At 44.9% G+C, this 16,594-nt stretch overlaps 1 protein-coding gene across 1 annotated transcript; it reads right to left on the reverse strand.

Moving 5' to 3' along the window:
* Nucleotides 1-723: 723 nt before the first annotated feature.
* On the reverse strand, nucleotides 724-15,574 carry ccdc120b (coiled-coil domain containing 120b). The gene is made up of 10 exons (XM_068720435.1): nucleotides 15,070-15,574; nucleotides 8,120-8,219; nucleotides 7,138-7,268; nucleotides 6,425-6,526; nucleotides 6,209-6,329; nucleotides 5,964-6,023; nucleotides 5,509-5,662; nucleotides 5,288-5,389; nucleotides 3,920-4,957; nucleotides 724-3,179 (listed from the first exon to the last, which is right to left on the reverse strand). The coding sequence occupies exons 2-10, from the start codon at nucleotides 8,166-8,168 to the stop codon at nucleotides 3,083-3,085; spliced, it is 1,854 nt and encodes a 617-aa protein (XP_068576536.1). The 5' UTR covers nucleotides 8,169-8,219; nucleotides 15,070-15,574; the 3' UTR covers nucleotides 724-3,082.
* Between the last annotated feature and the right edge of the window lie 1,020 nt (nucleotides 15,575-16,594).

A 16,594-nucleotide genomic window follows, 5' to 3' on the forward strand; every position in this document is an offset into this window, starting at 1 on the left:
ACATACCATCATATTTAGGTAAAAGTCATTTTATTTTAAATAAAAAAGCCATGTGTGTGAAATTTCTGCCTATGACAACTTTGTATTTAAAAGCCTCTAGGCTGTAGTTTTATAATAAATACATATTCCGATATTCATCTCCACATATATATATATATATACACACATTATATATGTGTGTGTATATATGTGTGTGTATTGTATATACACACACATATATACACATATGTGTGTGTATACACATATATGTGTGTGTATACACACATATGTGTGTGCGCACACACATATGTGTGTATACACATGTGTGCGTATACACATGTGTGCGTATACACATGTGTGCGCACACACACACACACACACACACACACACACACACACACACACACAGTCATGGCTCTCTTGAGTTTCCAGTTATTTCTACAACTCTGATTTTCTCAGACCATAATAAAGTCATGAAAGAACCAAACTTCATGAATGTTTTTAGTGACAAAGAAGTATCTGTTCCAATCACTCTATCAGAGAAAAATCAGAGTTGTAGAAATAACTGGAAACTCAAGAGAGCCATGACATTATGTTCTTTACAAGTGTATGTAAACTTTTGACCACAACTGTATATATATATATATATATATATATATATATATATAAAATATTTCAACACTGTCTCCAGAGTGGTTTAACCTGCACTTTTTTTTGCAATAAATAAACATGACACAGTCTGCATTAATTTCAACATGACACTTTATTGAGAGTGAATGCACAGTCTCATACATACAGTATAGGGCGGGCCTATTTAGTCTTATTTCATAGGCCTGGGTATGAAGAGAGGAGGGAAAGGGAAAACAGCTGCATATAAATATCAAAAAAAAAAAAAAAGAATAATCAAATATTAACACGTCACGCTGCTGAATGAACTGGTTTTAACACACATTACCAATTCCCGCACTGATGAGAAAGAGCTACAGTAGATAGCTACAAAATGTTATAGGTTCATAAATATAATATAGTTGGAATAAATTTGCTTTAGAGCTAAATTTATACCATTCATTTTCAACTTACTGAGTACATTATATGAAAAATACATTTACGACCCCCAGTGCACAGCAGTTTGGTCTTTGATTTCAGGTTTTAACCAGCAGGAAGAAGCTCTATGAAGCTGGAGACTGAGAGGATGTGAACACATCAGACAGCAGGAGAAACCAGGTAACATTCCACTGTGTGCTACAGTTTGTAACAGAGTAGAAAACAACATCACTTATGACAAACGTAAAGAATTACATTCAAATGAGTTCTAACATGGCCAAAGATCAAGTACAATAAAGGGGGGGGGGGGGGGCTTAAAAATGTTCTGTCGACACTAAGACATTTACTTTGTTTCCTTGAGGATTTCATGAATTATTCTGATATTTCGGATGTTTACGATACTATTAAGACTGATTACCTAGAAATAGATTCTGACACATAACTACTCTGAAAAAAACCGTAATGTTTTTTTCTTTTTTGAACACAAAACCAAGCAAATGAAATGCGTTGAAATCATTACAAATACAAAAATCAGCCAGCATGGATTCTCATCGACAAGTTTACTGGTATGAGACCTGCTCACACCGTCATTCAAAACTGCAGCAGCCCTATTATGTTCACACCGCCAACCTCACTTTTTACAACCAATTAAATAGTGCTCACTTGGGTCACGGAAGTAGTGGGGGAGGTTATTTTGATTAAATACGTATCATGTGGTTAGTTCAAAAATGACATTGTTAATACAGGAATACAAGTTGAAACTCGTCAGTACAACTCACTCTATATACAGACTCACTCTCAGATAGACCTTCAGTAGATGCTGACAAAACTTAATTTCCTTATTTTTTTTTCCCCCAATTATAAACCCTGTCTACTGCCTGTCATCTCTTTTGGTGACAATTTCAAAGGGAATTAAGGCTTAAGATGTTCATAAAGTGCTCCATACGACACTCAAATCCTCCACAACTAAATGCAGGAAAAGACGGATTTGATGTGAGTAAATTGTTGTCATACAGTCATGTGCTACTGGCATACAGTAGGTTTCACAACAGCCCTCAGGTTTGGTCTAATTGTTCTTTCAAGGTCAGCACAGAGAAAGCTACATTTACTGGCCAGCACTAAGCTGAATCTAGAAAACATACTGAAAAATCACAATATATATGACATCATTCCAAATACCCTAATTTCGTGACATCGTGAACCGCTTTCAGTTTTCGATTAGACTAAGCTCACAAAGGCTTAATGCTAGCATTTCAGATTATTAGAAAGCACTTTAAAGGTTTCTAACCACGGTTTAGTTTGGATAATAAAACATGTAGGCACTCCCGTCTGCTACACCGGTACACTACAGTTCATGGCCCCTCTCATTTATCAAACATGAAAAAATACAAATGGCTGTGAAATTAACGGCAGATGAAGACGGACTTTTGTTATAGTTTACAAACACACATTCACTGGCATGTATTAATGCTTTTCAAATTATGTGAGCTCACATAACATCTTTGTGTATCACAAGATCAATGAGCAATAAATTACCTCTTTAATATAGTTGTTCTTTATATCTTAGAAGATACAAAATAGTAATTTAGAGTTGTATATATTCTGTAAAAAAGTATATCTTGGGGAGACTTCTCAGGGCTATCAGGAAGCATTTTACTGCTCGTGTTGGACCAGAAATATTGATATATTAAGTACAGCATGACCATAGTGTAATCAGATGAGTCAACTCCAGTGCGCATCCACGTGAGAATACTGGGTTTGAAGTTCATATACTGGTGGGATCTGTTAGAACACGGGGAACTTGCCAAGGCTTTTTCACACTGTACAGCTACAGTTTGTCGTATATATTCCAGTCTCTTTCTGCTGAGGTTGCCGTGTTTTGCTTTGCTGTTGAGGTCACATTGTATCAACTCGTCTGTGTGTGCGAGTCTGAGTGAATGTGTGTGTCTGTGAGGCTACAGTGTTTCTGCTCAGATCATGTAGAGTGTGTGTGTGTGTGTGTGTGTGTGTGTGTGTGTGTGTGTGTGTGTGTGTGTGTGCGTGTGTGTGTTCTGCTGCTTCAGACTAGGGTGCCTGGGTCTGCACTGGGTTCCTTTGGGGTCACCTCTTGCATCTGTGGATGAGGAGTCTCCTGATAGAGAGAGAACTCCATCGACCTGTTGGGGAGGCAGGACAAATCAATACAGCTCTGCATAAACAAGCAGCAGGAAGTGGAGGGTAAAACCACAGTGAGAATACATTTACATGATATAAAAACTATGAATCATCGTCAGAAGGTTGGAGAGCGAAATTAAGGAAGAGAGGGGGGGGGAATCCCTGTCATAATCAAAAGATGCCCATTAATGCAAGTTCACATTCTATCTGTTGAGTCATCAACGTTTCATGTGTATATGTGTCTGCTGTGTCTCACGAGCCACTTAAGGCACTTCAAGGACGCCTTTGAGTGATGAGGAGACGTCCGAGTGCCTGGACGTTGGCATGAGGCAGACGGCAGCACATAATGCTGACCGTGCAGAAATACAAAAACAAACAAAAAAATAAAACAAGCCCGGTTGTAAAGGTCAGGGGATGATAGATGGATTGGCTGGGAATAGAGTGAGAATAATAGCACCATCCTCTGCTGAGAGAATTGCTGCCGCTGAGAAAGATGTTTCGGGGAATAAATAGTGAGTGACTGTATTTCCAAACAAGCATGCTGGTATTTGTAGTCTAATTAAATGTATTCTCACGAAACATAGAAAACCACATTTCTTAAAGTGATAGTACACTGTAAGGAAAGAGAAAAGTTCCATTGGTTAAGGCTTGTAAAAGTTCGAACACTGATACCGATTCCCACCAATAGACATACAGCTGTAAAAGAGACAATGAGAGCAATAAGAGAAAAATAAATACTAACCTTCCATGCAGCGGGTGACCGTGGAAGCTGACTGACTGGGGTATCGGAGACCTTTGGAGGTTGGCTGGTTCCCCTTGAACAGACTGGGCCTGGTGCACCAGCGGGTGGGGGTGTGAGAGGCGCGAGATCCCCGCCTCGTGGCCCTTCGAGGCAGCGGGAGGATAGCCAAGGGCGTTCCTCAGGTACCAGTCCCTCAGTCCCTCCAGAGCCAGGGCTTTATGCAAGCTTCGCGTCGAGTCTTCTGGGGTCGGGAGAGAGAACTGCGGGGGTCTGCGGCTGAAGGAGGGCCCAGACAGCTCGGTCTGGTAGGGGTGCAGGTTGGGAATGGAGGATGTGGTGGTGCCAGAGGCAGGGAGGGGAGACTCGTACGCTGAGAGCAGGATGGCATCCTGGGGATGTTGCTGCAAAGGAATAAAGGGTCCACAAGATTTGGTTCTGGTGACTTTGACCCTGCGCAGCTCAGCTTGGGACCCTCGGAGGACCATGGGGCTGTAAGGAGGCGCGGCGCTGGGGAGGTTCACCTGGGAATGGGAGAAGCCGTTGGCATGGGGAGGCGCCGCCGCTGTGGAGGAGCGAGGAGAGGACATGTCCTGCCAGATCCTGCCTGTGGACTGGTACAGGGGGTGCTGCACTTGCACCCTCTGCTGTTTGCCCCAGATATAGTCCATCAACAGCTCATTGTAGCCTCCGCCGGCCGCTCTGTCGCCCATGGACAGACGCATTTTGGCCTGGTCCACAGAGCCGTCGGCATGTCTCTCGGGGCTGCCCAGGTGAATGTGGCGCAGCTTGCCATCAGTCAGTGTCTCTGAGCTCTTGTAGGGCCCTCCTCTGGGGGGCATCCCGTTTCTGGGAGCAGGATCGTCAGGGAGGCTCGACCTATCCAGCAGGGCCTCGGAGCTGTTACTGCGCCTGGCCCGGGAGCTGTAAGGGCAGCCTCGGCGGTCAGAGGAAGAGCCCTCCTGGGCCAGCGGAATCATATAGGGCACATCCAGGCTGCCAGACCACTGCTTCAACCCATTACCGCCCGACGCATCCGACCTAAAGCATACGAGCACAACAGCAGCTTACATTAGGACAGGACTTTGGAGCAACTATGGATAAAGAAAAGTGAATGAAAGCATTTTTAGTCAAAACCATGTAACCGCATTTTACAGAAAATCACTTAACAGGGGACACAATTTGTCTGCTTAAAGACCAGACGATGAGCTCATGCCCCTTGCTGGTAGCTGAATTTGACACTAATCGTTGTTACATCTCTGACTCTGTGTCTGCATTTAAGTCATTAAGCCATCTCCAACCGTACAGTTATCCCAGCGGGGGGGGGGGGGGGGGGGGGGGGGGCTGAAGCGGCACCGCATCGCAGATTACCTGACGTGAACGCTGATTGGCGCGGTTCGGGCCAACAGAGGAGTAGCTGGAACACTTCTGCCTTCGATGTTGGATGCACTTCTCGGTAAAGAGTGAGCCGGGCTGTGAGAAGCAGCACAAGAGGACGTGGATGATTGAAAACAATCGTGATTATTTGAACTCTCTCGAGACACATCGAGCAGACCGCACAGCTTGCAGCGTGGGGGCCCCACTTCAAGTACCTGACGGAGCTTGTGGCGGAGTTGCGGCGCGTCCTCATCTCGTAGTAGATCTCGACCGGCGACAGCTTCCTGCTGATCCTGTGGTCGGGGCTGCCCACCGTGAGCCGGGGCTGAGACAGAGAGCGCTGGTCAGCCGCCACACTGGGAGACGACTCTTTTGGGAGGAGGAAAAGAAACAAAACAAAGAAATGATCTTTTAATGACGCCCACTCGCAGACGACAAAGAAATGATCCACTGTCATTACAAGCACAACAAGTGTGCTTTTTCGGGTTTTAACAACTGAAATGTGACGGCGTATTCATATTTGATGCCTTTACACCAGAAGTGCAAATGAGTCTCCCACCCACTAAGCGTGAGTGATGTGTTTTGAATGGGGAAAAAGGCTGCAAATTCAGTTAAGCTCTTTATGAATATAAGGATATGCAGCATCCGACAGAGAGAGTTGTCAACTCACCGTTGTCATGGGATGTTGAATCTGACATGGAGCTTGTACTCTCTGACATGACAGTGTCCTCTGGAAGACAACAAACCATTCAGGTCACAGATGATGCAGACTGAAATCGGTTTGCTTTACATAAATGCAAAGCTATATTTGTCTTTCAGAGCGTACAATGTGAATGACAATGCGGTTTTGTTTGAATTCACTTATACCCGATGTGTAATATATATTTAAAGTGGGTGTATGGTTTGAGATTGTACCTGTGTGACACCCCCGGTGAACTGTCCTCTTGCTATTTGGGATATTTCGGTCTGATTCCGAGTGTCGGTACAGAGCACCAGTGAAGATGGCTTTCATCTGCTTTCTTTGGGCCGCCTCATCCTTCAGCCGGGGAACAGACAGCCGTGTTAGACCACAAGTACACACACGGTGCATCTGCTGCGTAAACACAATTGATATTCAAGGTGTTGACTTACCTCTGCCTTGGCGTTGGGCGGCAGGCCAGCTCTGCGCTGCACCGGTGGGGGTTTCTCTCCCGTCTCCAGGGGGAAGGCATGTGGCAACTTCCCAGTCAGCTCCTGCAGAGGACATTCATTAGCACCCAGTAACTAAAATCCATCTTCTCACAGGCCTGTGAGGCTTGAAGTGTTCCATAAAATGACACCACTTAACAGATTACTTTAAGTCTCAATAAAACCCACCCTTTAAACAGTTGACTGCACTGAAATAGATGCCAGAAATAATGTTTCCATCATAATTTACGAAACAGAATAACCCTGCAGCTGACGCTTTAGACGTTTGAATTGAAACAACTGACAACTTGTGAATCCAAGAATGGAGCACACAGAGACAGAGTGAGCCGCTCTACATCCAGCTGAAAACACAGGGATGTTTTAAACAGCTGTTAATGAAAAGCTGAGGCAGCTGTTGCTACATTAAGACGTGCTGACAAGTTCAAATATTAATATGCAACCCATTTGTATAGGAGAAAAAAAAAAATCACTGGTTGCCATTTGCGTCTAAATCGATAGGTTTTCATTTTCAGAACATATGATAGAATCTGTAATATGCTGCAGTCTCTTTAGTAAAAACACAGTAATTAAACACAGTAGCAAAGTGCAGTGCAGTCATCTTAACACTTGTGGATGGCATGCACGTATGTTTCAAAAGTGAAGTGAGAGCTACTCACTGCTTCCTGCAAACAGACTTGTTTGAGCTCTCCCACTCTGGAGTTGAGGAGAGCCTCCAGGGCCTGCTTCCTCTCCTGCAGAGCTGCAACCCTCTCAGCCTGCTGCTTGCTGTCCTGGCAGCCTTGAACATCTACACAGCACAGATGCAACGCATTTTTAGGAGGAATGAACTCAAGTTTAAGGCCGGCAATACTCTATATTATTATGGTCAACAATTCCCACGAAAAGAGCCGAACCGTCGATGAATACAGTATTGTCAGTGTATCCAAAGCCTGATAGACCTCTTTCCTCTGTGTCACGGAGCTCCATTGTTGTCCCAAAACTATTAAAAACTCAACAATGAGCCTCGCCGTTGCACTGGGTCACATGTTCCTTGTTGCCTTGTACACGGAGAGCGTGGTTTGTTTTGAGTCGGTCCTGCTGTACATGCTCTGTTCTCCTCAGTGGGAGCCAGATGGCTCGTGGATGTGAGCCACAGACAAGGTAGTGGGAGTTAGAAAGTTTAGAGACGGACTAACACATTGTTGCTTTTTGTGTTTTCATGGGATTTGCGGAAAATATTATTAATAATATCGACAAATTACTTTTCTTTTAAAAACAGGCGGCTGGACATTTTGGGCCAAATCACCTGAATGCAGATGATTCAAACAAAGACATTTCACTATTTCCAATATTCAATAGAATAAAAAATGCAGTGTTTTGGCTTCTACGGTTTCACAATGACTGCTTTTTTAAGGGTCTAGTTTCTCACCGTCCCTCAGTGCTCTGATAAGATTATCTGACAGCTGCGGCGGCAGCACGTGAACAAAAGGCCTTCACACACATGCAGCTGTTTTTTCAGCTGGCTTTTACCTTGAGGAAAACACTTTTGTTTTTCCTTCTCTGTGAGAAAGGGAGAAAAAAAAACACTCAGAGCCATTCCAGGCTTGTCCAGACACGAAGGTGTCCGTCTTTGCACTGTGAGAAGTCGTTAGTACTCACCAGGAGCCCCCAAACCCATGGATGTGATCAGATGTCCTTTGACCTCCATGTGATGTAATTCTGGGGACTTTACAACTCTCGCTCCCAGCCACGCCCTCACCTGTTGAAAAAGCAACAGAGACTCAAAATGTGCTCAGGCTTAGAGGGTTTCTTCTCTCTAATCTTGCAGTATCATGTGTTTTCTTGAGGTCTACAGTCAATGGGTGCATTTCTAGCGAGTCAGCAGTACGATAAGCACGGGGGTCTGCTAGAGCAGGTTACACCAGGTACCATCAGGGGGAGCTACTGCACCTCTGTTCAGGTGTCTAAAGCCCAATCCTTAAAAAAAATTAAAAAATCACAATACAATTTAAAATGAAAAGAATAGTGGAACAATATTTAGATTTTTCTGATAAAAATAAGCTTTTATCAGAATAGCAACAGCTTCATTAAAAGCACTATTAATCCCATGTTTGACACTGTATAAAGCCATATTAATAAAAACACATTTAGCCGGTTTTATAGAACATTTATAGAATATCAAGGGATCAATAAAAGTCCAAAGATAATTTAACTTGCACCTTAAGGCAGTAATACTCTAAAATTAGCTCTCAGATACAATTAGCAAGCAATTCATTTGCAAAGAGAAGGAAATGAGACAGGATAGGTAACATTAATAATGTATGGACAGAAACAGAGGGGGAGAAACCTAAAACCCTCCGTGTTTTATGTCTCAATAGCTGCTGCTGGTACAAAAGAGAGGAGGGGGCCACAGGAATAGAGCCAGAAGCAAAGTGAGGCGAGGAAGTAAAATGCAACGTTCAGCAGAGTTTCCTCTGTCCTGCTGTCGTAAATATCAAGGCTTACATGAAACTCACTTTGCATGTAACTGTGTTTACTACATCTTATAGCTCTTACATAACAGAGCAGATAGGATGGTTATACTGAGAAGGAAACTGTTGCCTTACATTGGAAAAGGCCCCGGAAAGAGAAACGCTGCCTTCACTCGACTGAAGCGAGGGAGCAATGTTTCACGTGCGCTTTTCCTCCACATAATGGAGGTTCATTACGGACAAAGCCTCTTCCCTAATGCCCAATAGAGACTTGACATCCAAAAATAGCGATCGCGTTTTCTGCCAAAAGCCTCTCACTCAATTGCTGCCATAAACAAGCGCCTTGCCAGTCGAGTAAATCATAAAACGACTCCATTCAACCCTCAAATCTAGGCAGAAGGCCTCGAGGGCTGAAGCAAAATTATCCGTCCGAAGGCTGCTTTTCTGCCAGCGTCACATCGTTCCAAAAGAAACATTCAGCCATCAGTTAGTCTGAGCGGCTGTCTCAAAGCTCTGCTCACTAGTGACCAGCTTTTTGCTTATTGTGGGGTCAGTAGGACATAGTGTTTTGTTTTCCTCACTCAAACGACATTAAGAATGAGGCTCTGCTTTTGTTTTGAAGACATACTTGAACCACTTGTTTGCGTTGGCTCCCCCGTCCTGGAACTGAACCAGCGACTGCTGTTTGCTCCTGTACGTGTGAAAACCCCCAGCATGCTTCACCTCCCTCTGACGGACAAGTAGGGGCCTTTCACACAAACAAATGGCAGAGTTACGACCGCCGCGCACACAAAGAAGCTCATCACATGAATCCTGTTACACAAAAACCGAAGCCCGCGATAATCAGATTTGGAGTCAATCTAATATACTGAGAAGGACCTTCACCTGGGAATGTACACGGCAGCGTGATGTCTGGAACGAGCGAGGCCGAGCGGTAAACCCGCAGAGGGAAGCCGTCAAGAGGAGACAGACGGAGACATTTGGTATTCATTTGCGTGGTCGCCGGGCAGCTGGAGCCAAAAGGCTGCCGTGCCTCTGAAGAATGGCTTTGTCCAGCGAGCAAAAACATTTGCTTGGAAGCTCGGTGCTATCCTTCTCTCTCAGTAAAATGTGTCTCTTTAGAAAAAAAACAATGACTTCAGTGCTCTGGGCTAAGTAGTGTTTCATTTTTGCTACTAAACCAACATAATACAGTAATTTAAAGCGCTACAATGTAACTTTAAAAGAAAGAAATGTCTCATTCTTCCTCTTACAAATGTAAAGTTGAATTAATTAGTAATAAAATACACCTTTGTTGACTTCTACACACAGCGTTACTTGGTCTGGTATGACCAGTAGCTAATGTTGGCAGACACTACGTCAGTGTGTCGACTTAATGACTCTTCTCTATAGGACAACTCACATCTGAGGCAACTAAAGGAAACGTGTCGGGGGTCCTGTAACCCAGCATCAACGCACATCGACTCTCTGCAAAAGCAGCCAATTTATCCCGTTCAACACATCCTGACTACTGCACCTTCACAACGTCTTCTGCCTGTGTGGTTCTGCTGTGTGCGTGAAATAAATGTGACACTTTAAGCGTTTACCATCGTCCCGTTATTGTCCATTGTTCAGCAAAGGTTACACATCCTGTGACCATCGGGATCGCTCTCAACCGGCAATGCGTCCCGTTCGTAAAAAGCTTTTAGGTCTTTCTGTGAAAAAGATCCGACAGCAGCTGTTGCTATTTGTTTGGCCTAAACAGGAAATGAACTTAGTAGCAAGCCGGCAGCAATAGTTATAAAAGCTACAGTGAAACAGAAAAGGTGCCAATTATATAAAGAGAAAAGACACAGAGTGGCATCACAATATGAGCCACACATTTCGGATGAGGTCTCTGCAAAGAGTAAACAGAAACCGAAGTAGTGAGTGCTTAGCACCAAACAAACATCAAAGCACTCCAGCGTTACCACAGTTTCAAGTATCGCTTTTGAGACAAGGACCAATCAATCAACTGCAACAGGTCGCCCTTTAACCACTACTGAATCTAGCCAACAACACACCTGAGAGGATCAGCGGTCTCACCGGTTGAAGTCAAAGCGCTTACTGCGCGAACATCTGGTGTACAGATGTGTACGGGGGGGGGGGGGGGGGGGGGGGGTACAGTCAGGTACAGGCCTACAAAAACAACAGGAGACGGCATCACATTCCAGGGAGATGTGGCGGGACAGTGAAGAATCAGATAAGCGGGGAGCCACAGGCAGCAGCATCAAAGGAGGGATCAGAGGAGATGCGAGTACCAGAGATATGAAGGCAAGGCGATGGTCGAACACGTGTTGACTGAGCGCGTGTGTGAGGGATGAGGGACGGGCTCGGGGACGACGGTGTAAGATAGCACCGTGGGAGCCATGTTGATTAAAACATGAGCCGTGCGATGAGAGCGAGCCGCCCCTGTGCAGCGCGCATCACACGAATGCAAATCAGCGAGGAGTTTAATATGCAAGTCCGACGGGGCTTAAAACACTTGAGGCCTGCAAGGTAGGTCCAATCCTACCGTGAACCGCACCGCTCTCCTTCTTCAGCTTAGAAGTCATACATATTGGATCACAACATAGCCGAGCTAAATTCCTACAGGCAACAGTTTTATAACCAGTGTTCTCATCCCTTGACAAACGCGACCCCTCCCAGCTCTTAAAGAGATTCACTCTCTCACTCTCACTCTCTCTCTCTCTCTCTCTCTCTCTCTCTCTCTCTCTCTCTCTCTCTCTCTCTCTCTCTCTGCCGTCAGCTTTTATCTGGCCCAAGAGTGCCAGGAACCGGCTGCTGTTGTCAACAGCATTTACATAACAGATCTATTCATGACTTACAGTAAAGCACGTCTTAAACACTAGATGCTCCTGCAACAGCCTCGTATCTGTTGCAGGCGGCAAGGGAGGCGCAATGTGGTTTTGTTGGTCTCGGGTCGACGGATAATAAAAAGGAGCAGCCGAGGTGTAAAAGAGCAGCTGAGACAACGCCGGCCCTCTGCGGACAGGTGAGGCCGGCAGCCCTCACGTTCCCTGTTGGTGTTGACACAGCTGCTGCTGTTGTGAACGTACACATGGTAACCAGATCAGGGTCACAACTGTGTGGCCGGGGGAGTCGAACCGGGGGCCAGTAGCGTCGCAACGTCCACGTCAAACAGTTGGCTCATAATGCACTCCGAATGCACTCCGCCGGGTGACCGTGGCTAAGTGGAGAGCAGGGCCGCCCTTCAATCAGAGGGTCGGTGGTTCGATCCCCGGTCTCATGTCAATGTGTCCTCGAGCAAGACACTTAACCCCAAAATTGCTCCCGTAGCTGCGTCTACGCAGATACTGAATTTTAAGTCGCTTTGAATAAAAGCGTCTGCTAAAATGACCGTAATGTGATGTAATGTCCGACGCTTGTGAACCTCGCTCTGAGAGTACAGCATCGCGTGACTTGAGTTGTAATGATGAGGGAGAGAGATAGATAGAAATGTCAACATCCAAATGGTTTGAACCTTAAGAAAAAAGAAGAGGTATATAGGGGTTCCTGCGTGATAAAGACATCGCTGACGGTCAGACATGCAGCTGATTCCGTGAAGAGGATTTACTGAAGTACCTCCACCTGACAAACCCCGACCAAAGAACTGCGGAGGGGCTTATGGGAGGTCAGGTGACCCCCATCCCTTACCCCTACCCCCCACACTATTATGATATCTTCTTGTGCTCTCTGTATTCATGAAATACTGATTTATAACACGCTTATCGGTACGCAGCAGGGCAGCTTAGCTCCGACCGACCAATCCCGTGTCTCCTCCGTGGCCTTGGCGCTCACCTTTGCACGTTTGACACAGCCGCCGCGGTCGAAACAAAGCAATCCTGGTGATTGCTATCCACCTGGATTCTGCTAAGCTGAGGTGGGGGGTTCGGGGGGGGGGGGGGGGGGGGGGTTGGTAATAAAGAAAGGAATGCGGAGCTAACGTCCAAGGGGATTATTCCTACGCATTTTCCCTTTGCGCTGCAACACCTGGAGGGATTTCTGTACGTATTCCAATGTTGTTGTTTTTATGTTACACTGTAGCTGTAATCCGCCTTGTTTGGTTTAGGAGGCAGTTCAAGGCTGCTTATGATGTGCAGCCACAGCCTTATACTTATAGCATCCATTACTATAACCGCCTGATCTGACCCTTTTGTGCTTTTTTTTTTGGTGTGTTCTTTGTGACAGAAGAAATGTGGGTGAGTTCTCTCTCTTATCCACTAAATGAGAGCACTGCTGCTCTGGTGTTTTCCAACATTAGATAAGGTCTGGGATTTGATTCCCTGAGCTCACACTCTAAGCACCAAAGGCGCTTTGGACGAGGCCAAAAGCATATTTTCCTTTTAAAACGCACACAAATGTGCAAGTAAAAAAGGGTTTGCTGAAATGTTATGGATCCAAATCAGGGGGTGAGTGCGCAACTTCACACACACACACACACACACACACACACCCCACTAAATCTGCATGCTTGCCAGTCAACTACTACTGAACCAGATGCTCAAACCGTGTCAGTCCGTGTCTTAAGGGCACCATAAAAGGAGAAGTGTCACCTTGGTGTAACAAAAATGGCAAAAGAATTGCGTTTGCACCAAACTGGGGCAAAGTCTGAGGTGATTGACTGAATGGTAACACTCAATAGTAGCTTGAAAACCACAGGGAGTGCATTTAAATAGTGGGGTGGCTGTGGCTCAGTTGGGGGGAGCTGGTTGTCCCTAAACCCAAGTGACGGTAGTTTGTTTACCTTGAGCGAGACCCTCACCAGCAGCTTTCACACTGTTCCTAATGCATAGAATCAATGCGGTGGTGAAATTTCACGTACCTGTATGGGCTTGAAGTGAAGTTTAAAATAAAGTAGAGTGCCAGCAAGCAGAGAGGGGAGAAATCAAAAACACCCACATGTGTTAAAATCCCCCTGAACAAGACAACAACAACAACAACAACAACAACAACAACAACAACAACAACAACAACAACGACGACGAATGATCACCTATGCAATAAAACAGATCCGCCAAACCTCCTTTGCACATCGCCTTTAATGGTTGGCACATGCAAATACACAAGAAGCCCAAAAATAGGAACGATCAGCGGCCTCGGAAATACTTGGCAGCAAAGTGGAAAAACATCTTTTGAAAACAGAGAGGTGTTTCCCCCAGGTACACCAAGGGGCGGGCTGGCTGTGAATCACCCTGAAGGCACCAACTGACCCCCACCCCCCAAACACACACACACACACACACACACACACACACACACTCACACACATTTGAGTTTTTTTAGATCCAGACAGACATCCTCGTTTAGGAATCTGTTAATAATAGGGCTCAAGGCTGCTGCAAGAGAACGAGCAGTATTCATAAATGAAATCAATAAGGCCCAGCAGACAGCAGTGGCTGCTTCTGCCTATTTGGCTCCACAACAATGCAGTAACAGGGAGAAGTTGTGTGTGTCCCCCACCACCCCACCCCACCCCCCAAAAAGAAGCGTGACACAGATCGCTAGTCCTTTCAAGTCGCCCATTTGAATTCACGCAGATTCTGCTGCTGCAATCCCGGCGTTTCCTGCCTGTTTTTAATCCAACGGTGCCCCGACAAACAACGTGTTCTTTTCCGTTTCCAGGCGCTGGGAACAGAGCGCGAGCGCAAAACGAAAAAGACACACGTTGGATTCTTATTTCATACAGTCCTCGCGTTCAATTTACAGGCGTGTTATTAAGCGCAGCGTGGAAAGCATGTACAGCATGCGTTCCCACATTCAGCAGCCCGGCGTCTGGGGCTGCAGCCATCCTGCGTCTGCATAGTCGTTGCAGACGGCAGCGCCGGCTGGTAATGAAACACACCGGGCTAATTAACGGCAGCAATAACATATCACAGGTGTGTCACTGACTGACACGATGCCAAAACACGTTGGGTTTTTTTAACCGTACGATACATGCGCGTCCAAATTGTAATAACAACATCATATAAAATAACATCTTGTAATCTCTTATATAGGCCAAGCTTATTTATTTTTTTACAGAGAATATAGGCTGTATTGACGGCTATTCATAAATACGCCCAAACCGGATTAGAAGGACATCTTGGAGCTGAACCCCCCCCCCCCCCCCCTTCTTACCAGAGAGCATGACCGATGCCTTCGGAGGTCTCCATGGTCCTCTGTAGCAAAACCAAGCCAAGAAAAATCATTCCTGCATGTGACCACGGGACAAAATCCCCCCCCACCTCTCCCAGAGGAGAGCTTCAATTAATTAAACGTGCGCTACTTTGTAATATACGAGGGGGGGACAGCCCGTCGTTCATGGTGGCTTCGTATCCCAATTGTAATTCACCAGCAGCCTCGCGACCTCCGCGGCGTCGGAGCCCTGCGCATCTCAGCAGACCTGCTTTTGGGAAGAGAAGAAAGGTTTCCCTTCTGCCCCGGATGACAAACCCTCCTATTTTACACAGCCAGCCGACTCAACACTGTCACAGCAACGACGCCCCTCCCAGATGTAACTCGCATCCAGTGCGTGCGCCCCTTAATCCTGTCATACAAATGTTGTTATCCAGTTGTTATCCATAGGCACGCGCACAATGACGTTGAACAGCAGAATGAAAAAAAGAGGGGAAAATAACGTTGAAATGGTGTGTGTGTGTGTGTGTGTGTGTGTGTGTGTGTGTGTGTGTGTGTGTGTGTGTAGTGCTCGAGCGTTCCTTCTCCCTAAGAGTAGTGTATATATATATATATATATATATATATATATATATATATATATATAAAAATTTAAATTTCGATATTTATAATATCATTTCACATTAAGAGTGTATATTACATATTATTTATTGTAATATATATATTACATATTATTTATTATGTATACGTCTTAATAATATGTAATATATTACGTTGTTTTTTATTAAAGTCTTAATGTGCGCTGACATAAATATAGAGATTGAAATGCATATATTTTTAAAAATGCATCACAAAAACAAAGACATTAGTGCTTTATGACAAAATTAGAATCATTTTCAGGTCGAAAGCCTGAAGCCTTCTGCTTTTGTTTAGCAGAACACTGATGCATTGGAAATGTCAAAGCTCCATAACAAGCTGCTGTAAATCAGCTAAACTAGTTTCTGAGGGCGTTTTACTTCAAACACACAGACATTGATGGACCACAGATTGAAGTCTCTCAAGCAATATAAAAATATAGGCCAGACATTAGCTATGGTTCCTATTAATGCCTAGTAATAAAACCAATAACCCAACCAACAAGCTAACCATTCTGACAGTCGGTGAAATATTATCTGGCTCAGTTTACTGAAGTCACATCTTACACCCTAACAAATAAAGTTTAAATAGCTAGATATGCACATGAAACAGCAGCTGTGGTCAAAACCTCGCTGTTTCTAGCGCACTCTTAATTCTTCTCAAGATGGGTCTCAGATGTAGGACGTCCATCACATGTATTTGATTAAATATACTAAAAGCAAGGCAACAAGAAAATGTCATTGCCTTCAGAGAGCTAAAGACAGGAAACGCTTGTTTCGATTCTCTGAATAGGTTTTAATTCAAGGTCCAAATAGCTTTTTAAAGAAATATTACCTCATCCCATACATTTCAAAAGCTGCACCATTACTTGAGGAAACCAAGATAACAAAAA

The sequence above is a fragment of the Cebidichthys violaceus genome, unplaced genomic scaffold (genome assembly GCF_023349555.1).
Source record: "Cebidichthys violaceus isolate CVI_PGR_0920_01 unplaced genomic scaffold, fCebVio1.0.p SCAF_25, whole genome shotgun sequence".
Taxonomy (NCBI): domain Eukaryota; kingdom Metazoa; phylum Chordata; class Actinopteri; order Perciformes; family Stichaeidae; genus Cebidichthys; species Cebidichthys violaceus.

Bases quoted from the DNA above. Each gene is read 5' to 3' on its own strand.
- ccdc120b (XM_068720435.1), bottom strand. From the start codon at position 8,168: ATGGAGGTCAAAGGACATCTGATCACATCCATGGGTTTGGGGGCTCCT. The intron at 6,024-6,208 runs GTACAATCTCAA...GTTGTCTTCCAG, and splicing joins TCACCGGGGGTGTCACACAG to AGGACACTGTCATGTCAGAG. The intron at 5,663-5,963 runs GTGAGTTGACAA...TCCTCCCAAAAG, and splicing joins TTCAACATCCCATGACAACG to AGTCGTCTCCCAGTGTGGCG.